Here is a 21,149-nt window from a genome sequence, read left to right on the forward strand (position 1 = left end):
CCTGTAGAGGGCTTAAAGCCCTGTGGGAAAGCTCAGGGTTGTCCCTGTGTGTTACTGAGACCTCTGAAAAAATTTAAATATCACAGGGAAAAACCATAAAGAAGACCTTAATCCTCTTTAAGGTTCCAAGGAGAGCCGGAAGTGGTGGTATATAGCTGAACTTGGGAGACTGAGGCAAAAAGACCAGCCTAGCTACACTACAAGGCTCCTTTCTCAAAAGAAAAAGCTCCTAGGGGAGTTGCAGCCCCAATGAGACCCTCAGTAAGGCCCTCTGGCTTCGCTATGGACCTGAGGAGACCTCTCCACACTGCCCTGGTCTTCCCACCCTGGTCCTACCTGAGCTCCTTACCTGCTCTCCTCTTGCATTCACGTATCTTCTGCTACAGTAGGTCCACTGTGGTGTCCCAGATACCCGGAGTGCGAGTGGCTGCAGCACTTTCTGGGGGACAGGAAGTAGGGAGCAAGGGGCTCACAGTTCAAGTCTGGTGGCTATAAAGCCCTGCATAGGGTAGAGTTCTCGCTCATGCAATGACACCAAGGGTTTTGCTGTCTGCTCGGGGAACAGGACAGTACCAAATCAGGAACAGAAAGAGTCAAGGAACCCCCAACCACTCCAAGTGGAGGCTGAGAAAGGTTTTGTGGCTGGATAGAGTATGTACTAAGAGATGGAGACAGCTGGCTCTGAGCTCTGAAGCAAGCACCTCTTATGGAGGGTTGCTGACCTTCAGGTGCATATCTTAGATACTACAGGAGAATACACCACGGGGCTTCAGCCCAGCTGACTCCTGAGTGGGCTATGGGTTTGTGGAAGGAGAGATAGAAGAGAAGGGACCTTTCTTCTTGAATTCTGCTTTCCTTCTACCTCTGAGGGTGAGCTGAGGTCTCAGCTGAGGTGAGGACACAGCTATCAGTGGGAACTGTGAAACAGTTCAAGGGACAAAGTTACTAGGTCCCCCAACAACTGCAGCCTCCTGGGGAATGGTGTGGAAAAATGCTCAGCCAAGGACAAAGAAGGCCTCACCCTCTCTGAGACAATGTCCCCTGCTGTGAACTGGTTCATCAGGCCATCCAGGAGCCCCTATTAAGACTCTAATTACCCTAAGGTTAAGTAGAGGTGTTGTCGTCCAATGAGCACTTTCTGCAGACCTAGCACCAGGCAAGTGTTTGGAAACTGCAGCTTCAGCCCCTCTGGCCATCTGCTGATCCACCCTTAATGGGACAAACAGCAAAGTCCAGGGGTCAGAGGGGGGGTGCTTTGGACTATAAAGCTAGTGGGGATTCAGTAACCCCCAGCCCTAAGTGACCAGCTACAGTCGGAAACCATCAGCAAGCAGGTATGTACTCTCCAGGGTGGGCCTGGCTTCCCCAGTCAAGACTCCAGGGATCTTAGGGAGGCTGTGGGCTCTTCTCTTACACGTACCTTTTGCTAGCCTCAACCCTGACTATCTTCCAGGTCACTGTTCCAACATGGCCCTGTGGATCCGCTTCCTGCCCCTGCTGGCCCTGCTCGTCCTCTGGGAGCCCCGCCCTGCCCAGGCTTTTGTCAAACAGCACCTTTGTGGTTCTCACCTGGTGGAAGCTCTCTACCTGGTGTGTGGGGAGCGTGGATTCTTCTACACACCCGTGTCCCGCCGTGAAGTGGAGGACCCACAAGGTAAGCTCTGCTCCTGAATTCTATCCCAAGTGCTAACTACCCTGTTTGTCTTTCACCCTTGTGTCCTACAAATTACAAATTACAAATTGTGTCCTAGGTGTGGAGGGTCTCAGGCTAACCAGTGGGGGGCACATCTCTGTGGGCAGCTAGACATATGTAAACATGGTAGTTGCCAGGAAGGAGTGAGAATCCTTCCTTAAGTCTCCTAGGTGGTGACACGTGGCTAGGCCCCAGGATAGGTACGTATTTGGGGACCCCATAGAGCACTGCACTGACTGAGGGATGGTAACAGGATGTGTATGTAGGTTTTGGAGGCCCATATGTCCATTCATGACTAGTGACTTGTCTCACAGCCATGCAACCCTCGCCTCCTGTGCTGACTGACTTAGCAGGGGATAAGGTGAGAGAAAGCCTGGGCTAATCAGGGGGTTGCTCAGCTCCTCCTAACTGGATTGTCCTATGTGTCTTTGCTTCTGTGCTGCTGATGCTCTGCCCTGGGCTGACATGACCTCCCTGGCAGTGGCACAACTGGAGCTGGGTGGAGGCCCGGGGGCAGGTGACCTTCAGACCTTGGCACTGGAGGTGGCCCGGCAGAAGCGCGGCATCGTGGATCAGTGCTGCACCAGCATCTGCTCTCTCTATCAACTGGAGAACTACTGCAACTAGGCCCACCACTACCCAGTCCACCCCTCTGCAATGAATAAAACCTTTGAATGAGCACTACAAGTTGTGTGTACGTGCGTGCATGTGCATATGTGGTGCGGGGGGGAACATGAGTGGGGCTGGCTGGAGTGGCCACAGCTTAATCTATCTGCCTGGTCACAATATCCCCTAAAGGGTCTGCCCAAGACTTCTTTGGCCTTCTCTGCATCCCCAGTTTTCTCCTGACTCCCTGGGCACCTCTCACTGGTGCCTGTTAGATCAAACCTGGAGCAAAGGCAGTTCCTTCCCCCAAGATAGCTAACACCTTTGGTTGTCTGGGAGGACCATGACCCCTACCCCTGATGCTTCTAGCCAGCTAGAGAAGAGTTAGAGGTCTTTGGAATGCATGGGTGATGGCATCTAGGAACTAATAATTCATTGCTCTATAGCCCTGGATCCTCAAGGGCCCCAGAGAACTTTTATAAGGAAGAAAACCAAAATATCCCAACCACAGCTCCCACCTAGCCTTCCTGAGTTCTTTTCCAGAGCTATTTTAGAGGAGTATCTGAATGGGAAGAAATTGGGCTTGGTACCTTGAGCTGGAAGGCCATGGAGTCATTCTTAAAGAGCTTATCCCAGCTCTGGGGGGACAGAGAACAGCCCCAACTGCTCTCAGACTATCCAAGTGACCTCTAGTGCTCTGACCAGGACAGGCATCCCACACGGGTGGAATAACATACTGAAGGATTCCCATAAGCACTGGGCAGGAGCCAGAACTCCGCTTCTCAGGAATGGCCAGTTGCAAGTTCTAAGCAAGGTAGCCATGAGAGAGGCCCAGGGCTGGGGTCTCCTATTACTTCTCAGTCCCTCCTCCCAGACAGGTAGGGCCTCTCATCAGATGTCTTGAACTTAACTGAAAAGCCACATAACATCTAGATCTTCGGGGAATCTCAACATAGAGTCCCTCTCTTTAGCACTGAGCCCAGATTGGGTGTCACCTGTCCGGCAAATGAGAGATTAGAGGGCTAGGGTGATCCTGGTCACCCCAAGGGTTGGCTGACCTGCCTGCCACTCAAGCCAAATCCATCTGTGTCTTCCTGAAAGCTCCACCCAGAGCCAGGGTGACAGACCTCTGAACTAGATATAGGCCTTCTTGCTAGTACTTAGTGGTTGGGAAGCCTCCTCCAGCAGTGCTAAGAACCCCTTCCTAGTCACCCCCTCTCCACAGGCCCACCTAAAGAAATGTCACCTATGAGTCCTGTCCCTGACAAAGGAAGACTAGAAGTGAGCATGAGGTTGGATGGATAGACATTAGACCCAAAAGAAGAAAGAAGGAGGGGCCTGGGACCTCCTACGGGAACACCCCAGAGGTCAGTTAGCACAGCCTGAGGTGTGGTACCATGCCGGGATGGAGCTACATGAGCCTCTTCGAGCACAAGCAGAAGCAGAGGCTGGAAATTGGGATGGTTGAAGTCCGTTGAGCCTCCAGAGAAAGCCACTGGCTGTGGCTGCCTAGGTCTTGGTTGGGTGAGCAGATAGGGCACACCACTGCTCAAGTGCCACAAACTCTCTGGAAGGCATATGAGTCATGGGTAAAGGGAACAAGAATCTTTGGGTCCTTGGGCCACCGTATTACTAAGGATAGCCAGTATACCTGTGCTGTAGTCTTGCCTGGATTGATGAGGCAATTCAGATCCACATATGTGGGAGAGACTCATATTAATACCACACATGAGGAGACTGAGGCCTGGAGCCAGGGCAGCCACTCTTCTGTTCTGCTCAGTACTATTCTCCCTCACAGTATAGGTTCCTCAGACACCTAATATGGTCTTCCAATGTAGCTGCTTCCAGTTTGGCTTCCACAGATTGTATTGTCTCCGGGTACAAGTGAGCTGGCACCTCAGGCTAGCCCCAGGGACTGTATTTGTTTTCTCGCATTATCAATAAATGTTCACTGTACTTGTGTTCTCCCAGGCTGAACAGGCCATGAGTGATATGAGAGGTGGGGTCAAGGATGCTGAGGTCCATTTTTACCCTTTGAGATCCTTATACCCTGCAAGGTTCTGAACCAAGGAGCAGAAGCACTGCAGAACCAGGTAGCTCTCAAGTCAACCTGCCCAGAAAAGTTGGCACTAAAGAGTATCAAGCACTACGTGGCTCTCTAGCCTAATGTAAATGAGGGAGACCCCTGAGGAGCCTTTCCACAAACTCAGATAGGGTGTCCCTCATGCTGGTAACTACTGTTTGGGATTTGTGAAATCTGGACAACATGGCCAGAAATGGCTAGTCGTGAAAGTGTCCAGCAGAGGGCACCAAAACCTTGCTTTTGCAGTACTCCAAGTCTGAACCGCCTACCATAAGTCCTTCTAGGGGCTGCATAGTGTCTCCCTTTGCTCCCCTGAAGTCACAGGAACAAAGAGGCTTCCCAAGAAGCTGGCTGCCCTGAATTCTGGAGAGCATGAGGTTTGGGTAAGAGAGACTGGATGTGCACCTTTGGGGTTTAGTTTCTTAGATACCCATGGCGGAAGATGAACAAATGTCCGGGTGTCTGCATTATTCCTAGAATGTCCCGGGTTAGAGTCATCTCCTACCTGTCTAGAATTACAGCCGCCCAGAGGAGAGTGTAAGGGGCAATCCATGCAGCACCTCACACTACGGCTAAGCAAACAGGCCAGGGGAGCCGACTGTCTGTTTCCAGCTGGGAGCTTTGTGGTTCCCAGAGCCCTAGTGGACACAGAGACCGGGAGCCGGAGGAGCCAGTAATCCCTCTCTTTGCTTGGAGTTTTCTTAGGCACATAGGCTGGAAGACAAAACTCTAGTTTTCACATGGAATAGGGGCTACAGGGACCCCAGGGTGCAGGATGCTTCATGCAGAGTCCATCTGGGACGGGGTCAGCCCTTTCCCATGTCTACCTTCCGCTCAGTGCTGAGAAGGGAAGGTCAGTTTTGCAAAGAATGCTGGGGGGTGGTGTGGCCAGGGGTAGGAGAGCTGAAGAACAGCCTGGATACCGTGTCTCTTTTCTCTTCCCCCATCCAACTATTGTTTCTGGCTGGGCCACAGAACAGCAAGGCGGATTCCTTCGAAAGTGAAGCTGTGGGGGTGGCCCTGTGTGGTCCAGTCATGCTGTGCTGGCGCCAAGTTACCCAGTGGCTTTGAGCCAGCCCCCTTGGAATCACTGGCTCACTGCCTGGCTCCCAGGTAGCTTGTTCCACCACCACCACCTTGGTACAAACACCTCACCGATAACACCCTTCTGCTGCAGGTAGTCAGAATTCCGTGTCTGATCTGCAGACCCCTGAGGCAGACCCTTGAATCTGGGCCTAGGCTGAGCTATAGGTTTACCAGCATGCTGCTCTCTCCAGGGGTGGGGGACAGGGGGGTAAGCCAGGGCTTCTCAGACTAAAAGTTGTCGTGGTGATGCATCACCCACTAGGTGCTCCGTCCATGTGCTCAAACTGACTAGATCCAGTTATCTGACCTCTGGGCTAAGGCCACTGACTCTGGTTGGCTGTGCCAGCCAAGTCCCAAAGGCTATGTATGGCTCCCACCTGTAGACTAATGATAGATTCTTTACCATTTTGCCAACAACAGAAGTATGTCTTAAAGCTGCCTGGAGGTCTACAGACCCTCATGTTTCCATGAGGCCTCCTCCCCTGCAGTCCTGCGAAGCCTTTAGAATCCTGCTGCTAGCAATGAGCCACATTCCACCAGGACCTCCCTCTGGCTCTCCCAGCCCATCTGTGTTTGTGGACAACAGAGAGGAGTCCCTCAGCCCTGCCAGCTTGTGGCTGTTCATGCTGAGGCCCTGGCACTCCCCCCTCTGCTCTTCAAAGGCTACCCTGGCTTAGAATTGAGTCCTGCTCCAGCTGGGTCTCCAGTCTTCTGTCCAATCCCTAAGACCCACTGTGACCTGGACTGCTGAGGACCCGGAAGACTCCTCCTAGCTTTTATGGGCAAGGTCTTGAGCATGGGTCAGCAACACCTGGTGACCCAGAAGCAGTCAGAATGGGCCTGAGGACCAGAGGTAAACTGAGGCACCCAAATCTTTGCCCTGGCAAATGCTTCCTGACATTCCCCCAGCCTGACATCTGGGGATGAAGAACAGCTGGCTAGGGAACCTGAAAAAGAGGACGTTCCCCAACCTGGACCCAAATATTGAAAAGGAGATGGGAGGGGCTGGTTGGGTGAGGAAAAAAGCTGACAGAGAACTAGCAAGGAAGGCTCCCTATATCCCAGCTCTAGCTGCACAGTCAGATTTTAAATATGAGTGGGAGGCTTCCTGAAGCAGTGTTCATACTCTATAGTTGGCCTCCTCATACGGCCAGACACTGCTGTGATTGGACTCATCTTGAGTTCTTCTCTAAGACCTGGCATATGGGCTGGTCATGGCACAAGCAAGAGGTGGCTATAGCTACAAATTATACAAAAGATGTGTATTGACCTCAGCCTTCTTGGGTTGGTGGGTCTAAAGAATGAAAGCTAGTCAGTGAGGTGGTGGAGGCTAATGTCTTGGATATGAGAGTCTCTGGCTTTCATCTTTTGGAGATAGCCCTGGCTCTCATGTGGGTGTTGTAGAGAAGAGAAAACGGGCACACTTCCTGTATATGCTCCCAACATAGCCATGAGTATACAAGAGGGACAGGATCCCCCAGAGATGGAGGACTGAGGCATCCACTCATCAGTGGAGAAAAGTTGAATCAGGGAGAAAGGGTTTAGTCAAGAGTAAACTCTTGGGAGAGACCAGCTACACCATGCTGCAGATGAGGATTCCTCTGGTCCTGAGGTTCATTGTGTATCTTGGGACAAGAAGGTCTTTGCCATTCTTTGAAGTCCTAGCTCAATACTCAAGGCATCCCTAGCCAGAGTTTCACCCCAAATCCTAGAGTTCCCTCTAGAATGAAGTTTTGTTTGAACAGGTAGAAGAGCCTTTATGGACAGGTGCCCCACAACTGTAGGTTCTGGACTGTTCCAAATCCATTTCCACATGGTTCCAGAAATAATCTGTGTGATCAGAAGGAAAAATGGAGGTTCAAGGTAAACTGATTGCCCAATGTAATGAGCAGAATAGGTATTTGAACCTAGGCAGTCATCAACCCCCTGTACAAACTCTATTCCCATGTGATGCCCAGTGGGTAGAAGTTTATAGAATAGACCCCTTATCTCCAAGCATTAGTTTTCCTTGGTTCTCAGATGTGGAGTTGTAGCTTTTAAGAAGGTTGACTCAGCCTTGCCAATCAGCCAAGGGGAGGAAATCAATGTGCAAAGGTTAGGAACAAGTTATGTGAGGTAGGATGAGAAGGATTTTTGTTTTTTCCTGTGTTATGGGTTGAATCAGAACCTCATATTGGCAAGATTTTCTACCACTGAACTACCTCCTCAGCCCTAACACCTTCCCCTTCTCTCCATTCCCAAGGCTTGATAAAGCACCCTGTAGTTATGATTGTGGGGAAAGAGGCACGTTCTGAAGAGTCAATGCAATTTCTTAAATGACCACCAGATGTCAAGCTCGAGCCGGGTTTGCAAATTCCCTTTCGGGTGCAGGATGGTGGGGAAGCCAACGGGTATTAAGAACAGTGTTTAATCCACTCTTGTTCATCCCAGGGACCCCCACCTCTTATCTAGAATCCAAGAATTATACCTAGAAAGAGTCCATAATAAATTTATTTTAATATAAATATGACAAAGTTTTCTTAGAACTAGATGGATAGTTCAAGGTGTTTGGGGTACAGGGGTCTTAGGACAGGAAGATATGCAAAGGGAAGACTGCCTGATAAGATAGGGGAGGGGGAGCCTCAGTCTCAAGTACAAGAATACAGAACTCACTTATACCATGATGCTATAGAAGGTCTCCTCTCTGTAGGAGAAAGAATTACAGCATCGCCTCTTACCACTTTCCCTCCCTGAGTAATCCCAGATCCCTGCAGTAAGAACTTTAAATTGTATATTGTAATTAAAGATATACTTACCAGATGTCAGCATGAGGCCACTTTAGCAGTCCAGGAAGGAACACTGGATTCTGGGAATTTCTAGAGGTACTTCAGCTTTGTTTTTCATAAATGAGAGTCCAGGCAGATTCCCCTGAATTAGATGACTCTCCTCTCTCCAATCCTCAAGTGAGTAGATTTTTTTTTTGTAGTGTCTTTATAGTTACATCTTAATATTTGTTCATTTGTTTTTTGTTTGTTCGTTTAATGGTCCCTTCCTCCTTCCTCCTGTGTCCCCTAGACTGTGTCCATAGATCATCCATGAAATATAATTTTGAAGGGTCATGCCCTTTAAAATTTAATTCACTGATACCTTGTGCTCCATTCTTGCCTCAGTGGCACCTTTTAGTTGCTCCTCCATGGGCACTCATTGCCTGCATTCTTCCCTTCCTTAAACATTGAATATTCTAAATAAAATAAAATAAAAATAGCTCTGGACCTACTCCAAGGGGAGTTCAAGGGGACAGAGTTTTGATTCATTTAGGAAGAGTAGAGTTCTTCTTCTCTGGCTGTGACCTCTGGGATGTAGCCAATTTTTCCTTATGGCCCCTTATCCTTCTATCTGCTCAGAGGGACCTCCTCTTGTGGAGCTTCCATGGAATTTCTTCATGGGTTTAGAGAAAGCCTTAACTTCCCTCATGCCAACCTCTGGCTTTATTAAATCCCAGCCAAATGTTCTCAGAAGGCCTTAGTGATAGCAGCTTGCAACATCCAGTGATGTTGCAATGGACAATAGAGGGCAGCACTTGTCACATACTTCTAGTCACAGGGCCCAAAGTAGATCTAGAATCTTCACAAGAAAAAGACTGCCTCACTCTGATAAGCGTGAAATGCCTTTTGCTAAGTATCCCATATATGATTTGGAGTCATCCACAAGCATAGTGAAAAATCTTACTTGCCCTTCTCCCATGGAATAGGATATCTGTATCATGCTGAGCTACCTCCATCAGATATGAATTGCCATAAAGTTTATCTTCCCCTACAGAAAGTCTCATTCTCCCTAAACATTCCTATCTCTACTACTAAGTAAGTGACTTCAGGTGGAACTTGGACAACAAATGGAGAGGGAATGATTAAGTCTTAGCTTGGACTGATAAGCTGAATAAGATAAAAGATTAGCTGGAATGCAAAAGTGCAAAAGGTAGAGACTTGTGGGTTTTTGTGGAGTGATTTATTTATTTATTTATTTATTTGTTTATTTATTTATTGAGCCTTTGCTGCAAAAGTGCAAAAGGTAGAGATTCGTGGTTTTCTGTGGAGTGATTTATTTATTTATTTATTTATTTATTTATTGAGCCTTTGCTGCAAAAGTGCAAAAGGTAGAGACTCGTGGGTTTCTGTGGAGTGATTTATTTATTTATTTATTTATTTATTTATTTATTTATTTATTGAGCCTTTGCTGCAAAAGTGCAAAAGGTAGAGACTCGTGGGTTTCTGTGGAGTGATTTATTTATTTATTTATTTATTTATTTATTTATTTATTGAGCCTTTGCTGCAAAAGTGCAAAAGGTAGAGACTCGTGGGTTTCTGTGGAGTGATTTATTTATTTATTTATTTATTTATTTATTTATTTATTTATTTATTTATTTATTGAGCCTTTGCTGCAAAAGTGCAAAAGGTAGAGACTCGTGGGTTTCTGTGGAGTGATTGATTGATTGATTGAACCTTTGCTCTACTCTCTGTTCTCCCTCAAAGCCAGGAACAAAGGTTTCAGAGTTTAAATGAGACTTCAGGCAATACTTATATCTGAGCCCCATCTAAGCTGCTGTCTGTGCCTTAAAGGGCGTTTGAGTCTGTGCCTTAAATGGCGTTTGAGTCCCGTGCCTTAAATGGCGTTTGAGTCCCGTGCCTTAAAGGGCGTTTGAGTCCCGTGCCTTAAAGGGCGTTTGAGTCCGTGCCTTAAACGGCACTGCAGCTAGGCTAAAACGGGGTGAGAACCCACCCAGTCAATATCCCCAAAAGGGTGAACAAGTGTCACTATACATGCCATCTGCACCAGTATGCTTAGTGCTTGGCATCACTCATAAATGGTAGGGAGGCAGGTCAGATGACTGATGACAGAGGATTCTAAATCGAGTATCCATGAAACATGAGACAACAAGATGGCGCTGCGCCACAAGGATACACCACACCCAGAAGGCCTTAGAACGAAATTTTAATATTTATTTTGAATCCCGGTCCTAATTTGCATAAGCCACGCCCCTTTTTACCTGTGCCACGCCCACAGACATTCCAGGGTGTCAAGTGACTGTCAGGTGTCAATCTAGTGAGGCCCCACCCCCTCCCCACCCCTGCACATAGTCCCTACCCCCTAGCTAACAGGAAGTGCTTCTAACTTAATTCAAAGCCACATAGACGCCTTCCTGTCTGTCAGGCACCAAAGCCCCACCCTCTAATGCCCCCATACCCTAGTGTGGGAAAGCGCCATAGTCAGCTGCCCCAGAAGTCTTTGCAGTACTTTGCTGGCATATCATTTCCCAAATTTGGAGGGGGCTGGAAATGGGCGTGGAGGGGACGAGGTAAGGGATAAAACCTCGTAGTGTCATTTGAGCAGGTGCCTTGCTTGGTGGTAGAGAGCAGAAGCCACTTCTAGGGGCTCTGTTATCATGCAAGCTCTAAACCCTCTCACTGTCTCTTCAGACTCAGCCTCGTCCCCTCCCAGCCCCGCCGCAACTTCGTCGCCCCGGCTGGAGGGTCTGGGCTCCACAACCAGAGCACCCCCTGCTTTGGAGGAGGCTGCTAATATTGGCCCAGCCAGCGGATCATCGTCCAGGCAATTTCGGAAGAGAATCTTGGGCACCAGTGACTCCCCGGTCCTCTTTATCCACCGTCCGGGAACTTCGGGAACTACGCAACGACTAGAGTACAGGTAACTAACTGATCTTCCCTTGTTCATGCCTTTTGTGTTTGAATGAAAGTGCAGTTTAAATATTCTGGTATGGGTAGGTGGGCTGGGGACTTGGGAGAGTTAGGATCCTTCCATTAGTCTCTGAAAAGGGGAAGGTTGCCGCTAAACTGCACGGTCCCGCTAAACTGCACGGTCCCGCTAAACTGCACGGTCTAAGAGTGACTTAAACTTCTGAGGGGACAGAAAGGTCAACTGTGACTTACAAGGCTGCACAAAGCTACAAGGAAAGTACGTTTTCCTTCACTAATCTACCATGCAAAGGGGATGGGCAGCTCTCTTTCTCTTCCCAGCAGGAGTACACAGCTGTTTTTGCAAATGTGAAAAGTTTTTTCTGTGTGAAATTTTTCCCTTGGTGCATGCCTCACCTCCCTCCCCCCACCGTCCCGCTCCCGGCTACACTGTGCGGAGGGGACAGAGATTCTGAAGCAGTGTGTGGTGTGAGATATATATAATCTTAAAAGCAAAGCTTCCTATTGTTTTTATATCCTGTACCTCCTAACTACCACCAGGATACTGGAGGGCGGGTAGGACCCTGAAAGGATGATGTGCCTTGCTATTCCCTAGCAGGGTTTAAAGTACAAAAGCTGCTTTTCTCCTGGCTGTGCCTATCTTTAAGCACCCTCCCTCCAGGTTCCTTGTCCATAGGCAGGGATTTGGAGCAGCAGCAGTAGCACTCTCAGGTGAACATTCATTTGTGCACAAAGCTTTTCTTCCCTGCATCTGGCATTCCAGACTCCTTAATCCACCCAGAGTAGTGTTTATGGGGAGAAGCCCTGCCACCCCTTCCAGAGGTTGCCTTCCGAAAGCAGCAGAGCCATGTGTCCTTTGGCTTTTGCTCCCATCCAAGGTGCAAGTGTGAGGAAAGGAATGGGAGACATTCACAGTTTTAGCTGTGACCCTTAAAAAAAAAAAAAGCCTTTTGTGTGCAGCAGCAGCAGCCTTACTCAAGCCTCCCTCCACCCCCCTCCAACAGGGCAGGAGCCAGTTTGTCCTTCCCAAAGGAGGGTCTCCTGCCTCTCCCTGAACAGTTGTCAAACTTGGCAAAGTGACTTTTGACCAACTGCTTCTTCCCTTCTATTGAGAAGGGGGTGGGGAGAGTAAGCAGCTGAAGAGACCGGGCAGGGGGGAGTGCTCCAACCATGACAAGGTGACCTTTGGGCTTCCCCATCCAGCAGCAAGGGGAGGGGAGGGGGCCAGACTCAGCTGGAGACTTGTTTTTGAGATATCTCAAGGATTTTTGCTTCTCCTCCTCAGGGGCCGAATAGTTACCACTGAGCTCACTGTGCACAGGGAGGAGGAGGAGGAGGAAGAGGAAGAGGAGGACGACTACGACGACTGCAGACCCCTGACTCAGGGTCCTGCATCTCCTCGGGCTAAACTTCTTGCCCAGCCAGACCCGCAGAAGCCTAAGTCAAGGCCTGTACCAAGGCCTGAGCCAAGGCCTCTGCCACCGAGGCCTGAGCCGAGGCCTGTGCCACAGGAGCCTGAGCCACAGGAGCCTGAGCCACAGGAGCCTGAGCCACAGGAGCCTGAGCCACAGGAGCCTGAGCCACAGGAGCCTGAGCCACCGAAGCCTGAGCCGAGGCCTGTGCCACAGGAGCCTGAGCCACCGAAGCCTGAGCCGAGGCCTGTACCACCAAAGCCTGAGCCAAGGCCTGTACCACCAAAGCCTGAGCCGAGGCCTGTGCCACCGAAGCTTGAGCCAAGGCCTGTGCCACCGAAGCCTGAGCCAAGGCCTGTGCCACCGAGGCCTGAGCCAAGGCCTGTGCCACCGAGGCCTGAGCCAAGGCCTGTGCCACCGAGGCCTGAGCCAAGGCCTGTGCCACCGAGGCCTGAGCGGAGGCCTCTGCCACTAAGGCCTGAGCTAAGGCCTCTGCAGCCAAGGCCTCTGCCACCGAGGCCTGAGCTAAGGCCTCTGCAGCCAAGGCCTCTGCAGCTAAGGCCTCTGCCACCGAGGCCTGAGGCGAGGCCTCTGCCACCAACGCCTGAGGCAAGGCCTCTGCCACCAAACACCTGAGCCTGAGCCTGAGCTGAAGCCTGAGGCAAAACCAGAGAAGAAACAGGCTAGAGCCTCCCGAGAATCCAGTCCCGTGCCCAAGTGCTGTGGCCTGTGGCCCAGGAGATCCCCACGCTCCCAGAACTGAATGAAACCTCCGAAACCTCCCACCAGCCCCAGTCCTTCCTCAGAGGTGAGTGCCCTTCAGGCATACAACAGAGCAGAGGTAACTCTAGCACAGACACATCAGGGCTCTGCAAATACAGGACTCAGCCAAGTGCCCTGTAGCCAAGGAACCAGCCAAGGCTGGGAAGTCTAGTCAGTCACAGTATCTAGAAGTCAGGTGGGCTCCAGGTGCCTCTCCTTGGGAACAAGGGGCGTAGGCCAAGCAGACACAGGCGGGCAGCAGCAGTCTCTGGAAAATGTAGGTCCTTGCTATGCTCCCAGGAGTCTAGGGGCAAAGGTAGCAAGTGCTGTGGGGAGGTCAGACAGCTCCAGAGGGAAAGGCAAGGTTCCAGATGAAGAAAGAATCTGAGGAAAGAGAAAATGAAAACAAACTGTTAGCTAAAAAGAATCGGGAGGCCGAGAAAGCTGGGTTCGAGGGGCCCTGTTCCCCCTTCCCCTGGCTATGGAGTAACAGCTGTGGCGCCCCTGCACCAGTGGCTTGACCTCTCTGTGTCTATCCCCATTTGTCATAGTGTGTGACAGTCTCAAGCTTCCTGGCTGAACTGTGAACAGCAAATGACATAATGACCAAAGAGACATTCTGAGACCCGTGAAGGGCCTTAGGAGAGAGCTTGTGTCCTAATTCTATTGTGTTCTGAAGGCCATGGGTTTCCTGTGTGTGAATGGGGAAGGGAAGCAGCTAGAAAGGGCGTGGGACCAGAAGCACTGTGGACTCTGCCGAGGAAGCTCTGCTGTTTGGTGGCCCTGCAGTTCACTGGTCAGGTACTGGGTGGGGATCTGGGAGGCAGAGGCTGTGTCTGGTGGAATACTGGAGATTTGGGGGGCAGCATGTAGGTCTGTGTCCTTGTGCCTAAGCCTCAAGGGGCACAAGCCTCCCAGTACGTGAACTCCCACCCCGCTTCCAGACTATTATATGCCAAAAAGAAGCCAAGAATCTCCTTTTAAACATTGGTTCAGACACTAAATCAATAACAGTGGTATGGCCTCAGTCTATCCCTACCTAGGACACCGGCCTTCCCTGCTGCCCCCTCTCCAGTGCCCCCACAGCAACTCTTACTTACTTTTGGTGTGGGTTGTGTTGATCGGTTTGATGGTGTGATCTTCATGTTGCTGGTTCAGTTAGTGACTTCCCAGGCTTGCAGATTGAGACAGAGCATTGCTTGGGTCTTCCCGGTGTGGAGTCCCTATGTCCAAGTCCGCAGCCCAGTTGAGTGCGTCCTCTGCAGCAGGCATCCAGCACACTAGGGACCCTTGGAGAGAAGTTGCGCATGTAAAATGCTTGCCTTGTTCCCCGGGGGAGAGGGAGAGCAGTTAGCTCTGTGGCTACAGGAAAAGTCACAGGGGGGACAAGGAAGACCCACTGCCTGGAGGGAGAGAAGGGAGAGAGGCAGAGACCCTGGCTAAGGGTGCCAGCCAGGCTTAGTGGGTAAGTCTGAATCTTAAAGGGTATTTAGTTTCTTCAGAATTTGAGCTTTTAAGCCCAGAAAGGGGACCTAGGCTGCCAGGATGGTGGGCAGGGCAGGGCAGGGGAGAGCAGGGACCGGGATCAGCATGGGGCTAAAGTCTAGTGGGCCCAGCCCTGCCTAGAAGAAACAATAGACCTCATGACATGCAAGGTAGGTCCCTTTCTACCTGGGGGGGGGGGAGCAAAAATAAGGGAAAGGAGAGGGCCTTAGATAAAGAATCTTGTGTCCGCTGAACCTGGCTGGGGATTAGGCTGTGTGCTTTTGAGCCCTAGGTTGACCCGGAACTGTACCAGCCTCTTTCCCTGCCCCTTGAGCCACACTTTGACTAAATAAGGTCAGGTGAAGGCTCTGTGGGCAGCCACATAGAGGAAGAAGAACACATGCATACCCTGTCCCCCACCCTACCCCGCCTGCATGCCCTGGTGGCTCTTCAGTGGGCACCTCAAGGTGACCTCAGCATTTTCCTACCTGGCAAAGTCCAGGAGTGCATCTCCAGGGTGTGGTTCTGCAGCTTCTCCAAAATACCTCTGCAGGGCAGAAAGCAGAGATTAGGCTCTGAAACAGGCCAATGGTGTGATTGCTGCCCTCTCAGATGCCCCTTAGGAAACTGCTCTGGCCTCACAAGGACTCAGGGGTGTTCACAGACACCTTTTCAATGTCCCTTACTCCCAACAAATTCTCAAGTGTTCCCGGAAAGAGGAACATCACCATACCCCAGTCTTCCTAGCTGGAAGCGTCCTCAAATCCATAGGCACACACTCAGAGAGGCCAGAAAAGCCAGGGATAGAGGCTGGTGGATGGGGGAAGGGGGGGCGGCATGGGTGTGTGGGGGGGGAGACAGGCCAGATGTTCTTGGAATGGGACACGGGGGTGATTGATGCGGACTGGAATTTGAAAGGGGAACATTCCCCACGTGCTTCATGCTCCGGGTGGAAAATGGGTGGGGTGGGGGCTCTCTCAGTCCTGCCAAGATAATATGGAGATGCCTCGCCCTGTCTAGGTCCCCACACCTGTCCACTGACTTTAACTCCTGCCTTCCCAGAGTGTCAGCCTTTGAGAGTCCTCCCTGCATACCATCCTCTACGGGTGATTACAGCGACAAGCCCTGCTTACAGCCATGGCCCCAGGGTTTTCCTCATTCTCCGGCTCTCCAGCTGCTCCCCTATCTAACACCCCACCCCCAACCCCCAGGTCCTGCTAGAATCATGGCCCTTCACCTCCAGCATTGCCCAACTTTGAGGGGGTGGCCTTGTTCCCAGCAACAGTACGGTGAGCCTGTGTGTGATGTGTGGGTTTAATATTTGCCTTTAAGGAGCTGGACTTTCCCCAGCCAGGATTGGGAGGCTAGTGGCAAAAATTTTTCTGAGAAAACGAAATGAGGGTCCTAGCATTCGGCCACAGCCACCACTGTGCCGTTTTGAGACGCTCCTTCCCCCCACTTTCTCCTCTACTCCCCCATTTTCTATCCACTTTCCACACTGCCCAAACAAAACTGTTTCCTACGTTGTTGATCGTTAGGGAGCGTACAAAGCCGGATAGGCGTGTGCCGAGCGCAGGGGCGGTCAGGGGTAGCCACTGGGGGTGCCCCGGGACCCCAAACTGAGCCAGGGACGAGTCTGCCCCCGGCGGCCGCCCGGCCCCGACTTCGCCTAGGCTCGCGGCGCCTGAGCGCGTGGGGCGCAGGGGCGGTGGGGAGCCGAGCGGGGCGCCGGAGCCCGATGAGCCTCGGGGAGCAGCGCACTGCTCCCCGACGTTCCCCCTCCCCCTCAGAAGCCGGTCCGGCTCATCCTCTGCCACTCAAACCCTCTGGTTGTCCAGAAGGGGAAAAAAAGAAAACCAAAAAAAAAAAAAAACAACGGAAAATACAGCTGGCTCAGGCGCGCGCTCCGTGGAGTCGGTGCTCCCAGTCTGCGTCGCCTGTGCCCCTTTCCCGCGCCCGCGTCCCCCCGTGAGGGCGCCCCTGCTCTGTGTGAGTTCCTTGGCACCGCGGATCCTGGCGCCCCGTCCTTCCCAGCCCGGGAGCTCAGTTTGTCAAATTCAGCTCTACTTCTCTGTGGTTCCCCTAAAGCCGGAGCAACTTGCTGGCTTCTCTGCACCTCAGGCATTAGTTTCACTGGAATCCTTGAAATTTAAGCATTGCTTTCCGGGGGGCCTCCAAAATCATTCAGCCTTGTTATGTTCACAGGGAAAGGTTTTGTTGTTGTTGTTTGGTTGGCTGTTTTGTTTTGATACTTGATTTCCAAATATTTTTAAAGGTGGGAATTGCGCCTCTGCTGACTCCTCAAAATTAGGTTATTTGGCTCGGGCCCCTAAGTTTGCTTCTGGCTCCTATCCGTTTTATATGCAAGCTCCTATAGAGATAAAAACACCACCCTCAGTTCCCTAAAATTTAAAGTAAGCCGGGATCCTTAATCCTTTTTGACAAAATTTAAGGATGAGTGGACATTTTGACAGCATTTAGACACTGTCCCCAGGGGATGAGGTAGCGGGGTGTTTTCCCCCGTGTCCCTATCATTTTGTATCTGCAATAATGTTTCTGCTGACTCTTTCCCCACCACCCGTCCTGTAGTTTTTATTAACGTGGAACATAATACACTAGATTCTGTGGTCTATTACCCCAACCCCGAATTTTACAAGTCGAATCCCACCCAGACCTCTTTAAACAATTTTCCTGGAATTCTCAAAGTCCCAACCTTTTTTTCTATGTCCTCCCCTAAACGTAGGCACCTCAAGTAGCCTACACTCATTTCTCGGATTCCAGAAAAATCAAGGGAGTGCATTCAGCAGTCACACCTAAAATTCACTCAACAAGACCCCCTGCCCCACACACCCCCCAAAAAAATCCAGGCATACACACTGGTCACTGGGCTTTGGGGTTTCCTAGAGCTCATGCAAGCTTTCTGGCCACCTTAGGGTTCTTTAAAATATAAATGCTCTCACTAAAGCCCCCAACACAGACTGAGCAATGATCTAAGCATATGTGATCCTCATATGTGGTGGAGGGTTTTCCATGCTCTCCCAAGTCATATATGACTGTACCATGTCTCTCTAGGTCACAGAAGGCACAAAATTAACTCTTGGCCATGCCTTTTTCTTTCTACTAGAATGCTGAATGTCCCCAATCCTTGAACACTGAGCTCTTCCCCACCCCCCGCACCAAATATTAAGAGTCCCTGGGTCCCTTTAATTTAACAAGTTTTTTTTAAAAAGTTTTTAACTCTAACACCAATTGCAAAATCCAGTACCATCCTGTATCCTTCTCATCCCCCGTGTTGGCTCATACTTATGTCCTCAAACATTAGGCAATATTTTTCCAGGCCCCCAAAACACACTTAGTGTTAGCCTTGGGTCACAGAAAGGTTCTGGTTTCTCCCACTGTAATACCAGCTATACACCCACTCAGCCCCTACATTTCAATCCCCCCCAACCCCTGTCATCCCGCACAATCTCTGCAGATTACAAATTTGGGGGATTGGGTCTGAGGCCCTACACTTTAGGAACTCATAATTTCTATTCCTTGTAAGGGAGGGATTGGCTCTGAAGCGCTCCAAGGAGTGAGAAACTTTAGATTCAGAAATTATTTTTCTGGGGCCCCCAAATTCAAGTACTCCAAAACAAATTGAGATTTTTTTTCTTCCAAAGAGTTGGGTTTTTATTAAACTTTAATGAACTTTATTGAATTTATGACTTCTCCCGGAATCTCCCAATATTTGGGTAATGTTTTATGGTCCCCAAAGCACACTGGAAAAAAAAACCTCCCAGATCCCCCCAAATCCTAGGTTTTAAATATCTGTGTCTCACAAATTTCCTAGCTACTAATTCTGTTCCCTGTAATTTAGATTTCAACATCCATTGGGTAATTTTTATTGATCCCCAAAACAGGGAGTATGTTTCTCTAAGAACAAACATTGTCCAAGAAAACATACCCCCCTTGTTTAACAAAAAGATCAATAGGAATCTGTTTAAGAAATTAAAATATTAAAAGGCATTGATTTTTCTGTCCTTCTCAAATGGACTGCTTGTACACCTAATTCCCCCACATTTAGACAGCATTTCCCCACTCTCTCTCTAGAGGACTTCTCTGAAGCCACAGAAATTAGAGGTGACTTTTCCCGGGTGCTGTAGGGCCCACTGGCTTCAGGGTGAACCTCAGCCTCCACTCCCACCCCCAAAAGAATTGACCTTAATTCCCTAAAACCCATCTGTTGTTTTTTTCATCTCCCATTTTTAGGCAATTAAAATTAGCTCCCCCCAAATTTCATGTTGGGAATTTTCTTAAACTCAACAGCAACAGCAAACTACCTAACTTCTATAAATTAGCCTAAGATTTTGTGGGTTCCCCAAGCTTGCTGACTAAGACCTTAGGTTCCCCACGTTAGGCTTGGATCAAGATGTCCCCCCTTTTTGCATAGAATAATTTTCCTCATTTCCCAACTTGGATTCTAATTTTTCTGGGATCTCAAATTTAGTCGTTTGCCACAGTTTTCCCATTTATGGAGTCTCATTCAAGTCCTCCTACTTTGGGCCACTCATTCCCAGGGCCGCAAATCAGACAAGGGTCTGATTTGGGATCCCCGAAATTTGATCATTGTTTCCGCTGGCCACTTTCGGCAGCTTCCCGTCCTGCGCATAACATTGATATCGGCCTCTTCACTTCTCCTACGGTGTCCCAGCGGCAGCTCAGATTTTGGAAAAGTGTGTGTGCCCCAAACACGCACCGGACACTGCGCGGCGGCCAGGACGTGGGCAGTGCTGCTCCCGTGTCCAGGAAAACCACTGGGCATTGCCCCCAGTTTCCCCCAAATTTGGGCATTGTCCCCGGGTCTTCCAACGGACTGGGCGTTGCCCCGGGACACTGGGGACTGCCTTTGGGGTCTCGCTCACCTTCAGCAACGTCCACTTCAGCAGCTCCCACTTCGGCAGCTCTCCCGCCCTTCTCCGATCCTCCTGCGCCAGCGGACCCGACCTTCGGCCTTGCGGTGAGCTCCCGGTGGCGCGCTCCCTTGTGCTCCAGCTCTTCCGTTGCGGGGCACCGGCTACCTCGCAGTTTGTCTTCAGGGCTGCTGCGGGGTAGCGGGGGAGCGGGCTGCTGGCTTCTCCCTCGGCGGCCGCGCTCCTTTGGGCCGGGCGCTCCGAAACACGCGCCACTTTGTATGCACTCTGCAAACAACGCGGTGCTAGGGAAAGCGCCTGAGCGGCCAGGAAGCGGGAAGGGCAGAGCGCTCCGGCGGCTTGGATCCTCCAGCCCTACAGGTCGAGGGCTTGGGGAAGCAAGCGTAGAGCGGGCGCGGTGATTGATGGTCGGGCGGAGAGGTTAGCCCCGGGTGCACCGGTTTCCGCCAGTAGTAGCCCTTTAGAGGCCTAGAGGTGCGGAGGTCGGGAGAGGGAAACAGGGTGCACGGGTTTAAGAGTGATTTTGACTTGGTAAAACTCTCAATGGCTTCTTATATCTGAAACCACCCGGAGATAGCTTCCTAACAACCCCAAATTATCCTGTTGGCCCCTGGGGCCGAACCTGCAACTAAGCAAATTCAAAGTGCTAAGGACAGGGAACTGTTATCTGGACCTTCTGGGTGGGTCCCAAAGGCGCGCCGCTGAGAAGCAATTTAGTGAGCTCTGGCTGGTTTGAGCTACGATTCCCGCCCTGCTTCTTTTTCTGCGGAAGGGCGCAGACATTGCCCGGGGCTCTACGCAGGGCCCAGATCTGTCATGGCCAAGCCAGCCTTCCCTTCATGGTACACCTGGTGGCCCCCCAAAGGCTGCTAGGAGATCCCGCGCAAAGCACGAGGCTAGGGGTGTTTAGGATCTGGCTGCTATTCGAGGTGCCTTGCAACCCGCCCTGCTTGCTCAGACAGGTGGAGGCTGTGCGCTCTGCAGGAGCCGATCCAGGGGACTGTCCCCTGGTTGGCAGGTAGGTCCTTGTGAGGACCCTCGATCCAGCTACCTGCCCGCGCCTTAACTCTGCCTGCTGGGATGCGCCTACCTTGTAATCCTCTAACTGGGCACAGGTCCCCTCACTACCACTGAGGCCTAGGGTGCCACGCACGTTGGTTCGCACCACGCGCCCATGTTGCACAAGCACAGGGCACCCCGGAAACATGACATGTGGCCTCGATTTTTTTTGGGATGGACACCCAGGATTTAGTGGGCCTGCTGGGGCGCACAGCCCCTCCCCATCTTTGCTACCAGGCACCCCATTCCCCCCTCCCCCAACGGCAACCCCCGTGCCCAGGGCCCCGGACCCAAATTCCCCCCGTGGCTCGAGTTGCGGGGGCGGTCCCGGGGCGGGGCAAGGGCCCTGCGGACGCCCAT

At 51.0% G+C, this 21,149-nt stretch overlaps 1 protein-coding gene and 1 pseudogene across 1 annotated transcript; one reads left to right on the top strand and one right to left on the bottom strand.

Moving 5' to 3' along the window:
* Positions 1–1,291: 1,291 nt before the first annotated feature.
* LOC116890842 (insulin-2) lies at positions 1,292–2,380 on the top strand. The gene is made up of 3 exons (XM_032891371.1): positions 1,292–1,334; positions 1,454–1,654; positions 2,175–2,380. The coding sequence occupies exons 2-3, from the start codon at positions 1,468–1,470 to the stop codon at positions 2,318–2,320; spliced, it is 333 nt and encodes a 110-aa protein (XP_032747262.1). The 5' UTR covers positions 1,292–1,334; positions 1,454–1,467; the 3' UTR covers positions 2,321–2,380.
* Positions 2,381–13,669: 11,289 nt separating this feature from the next.
* Positions 13,670–20,906, bottom strand: LOC116890848 (annotated as a pseudogene).
* Positions 20,907–21,149: the final 243 nt, after the last annotated feature.

The sequence above is a fragment of the Rattus rattus genome, chromosome 2, assembly GCF_011064425.1.
Source record: "Rattus rattus isolate New Zealand chromosome 2, Rrattus_CSIRO_v1, whole genome shotgun sequence".
NCBI lineage: Eukaryota > Metazoa > Chordata > Mammalia > Rodentia > Muridae > Rattus > Rattus rattus.

What these genes read in the sequence shown, in the direction of transcription:
- LOC116890842 (XM_032891371.1), top strand. Translation starts at nt 1,468, where the DNA reads ATGGCCCTGTGGATCCGCTTCCTGCCCCTGCTGGCCCTGCTCGTCCTC. An exon ending in TGAAGTGGAGGACCCACAAG is followed by an intron (nt 1,655 to 2,174) that starts GTAAGCTCTGCT and finishes CCTCCCTGGCAG; the next exon opens with TGGCACAACTGGAGCTGGGT.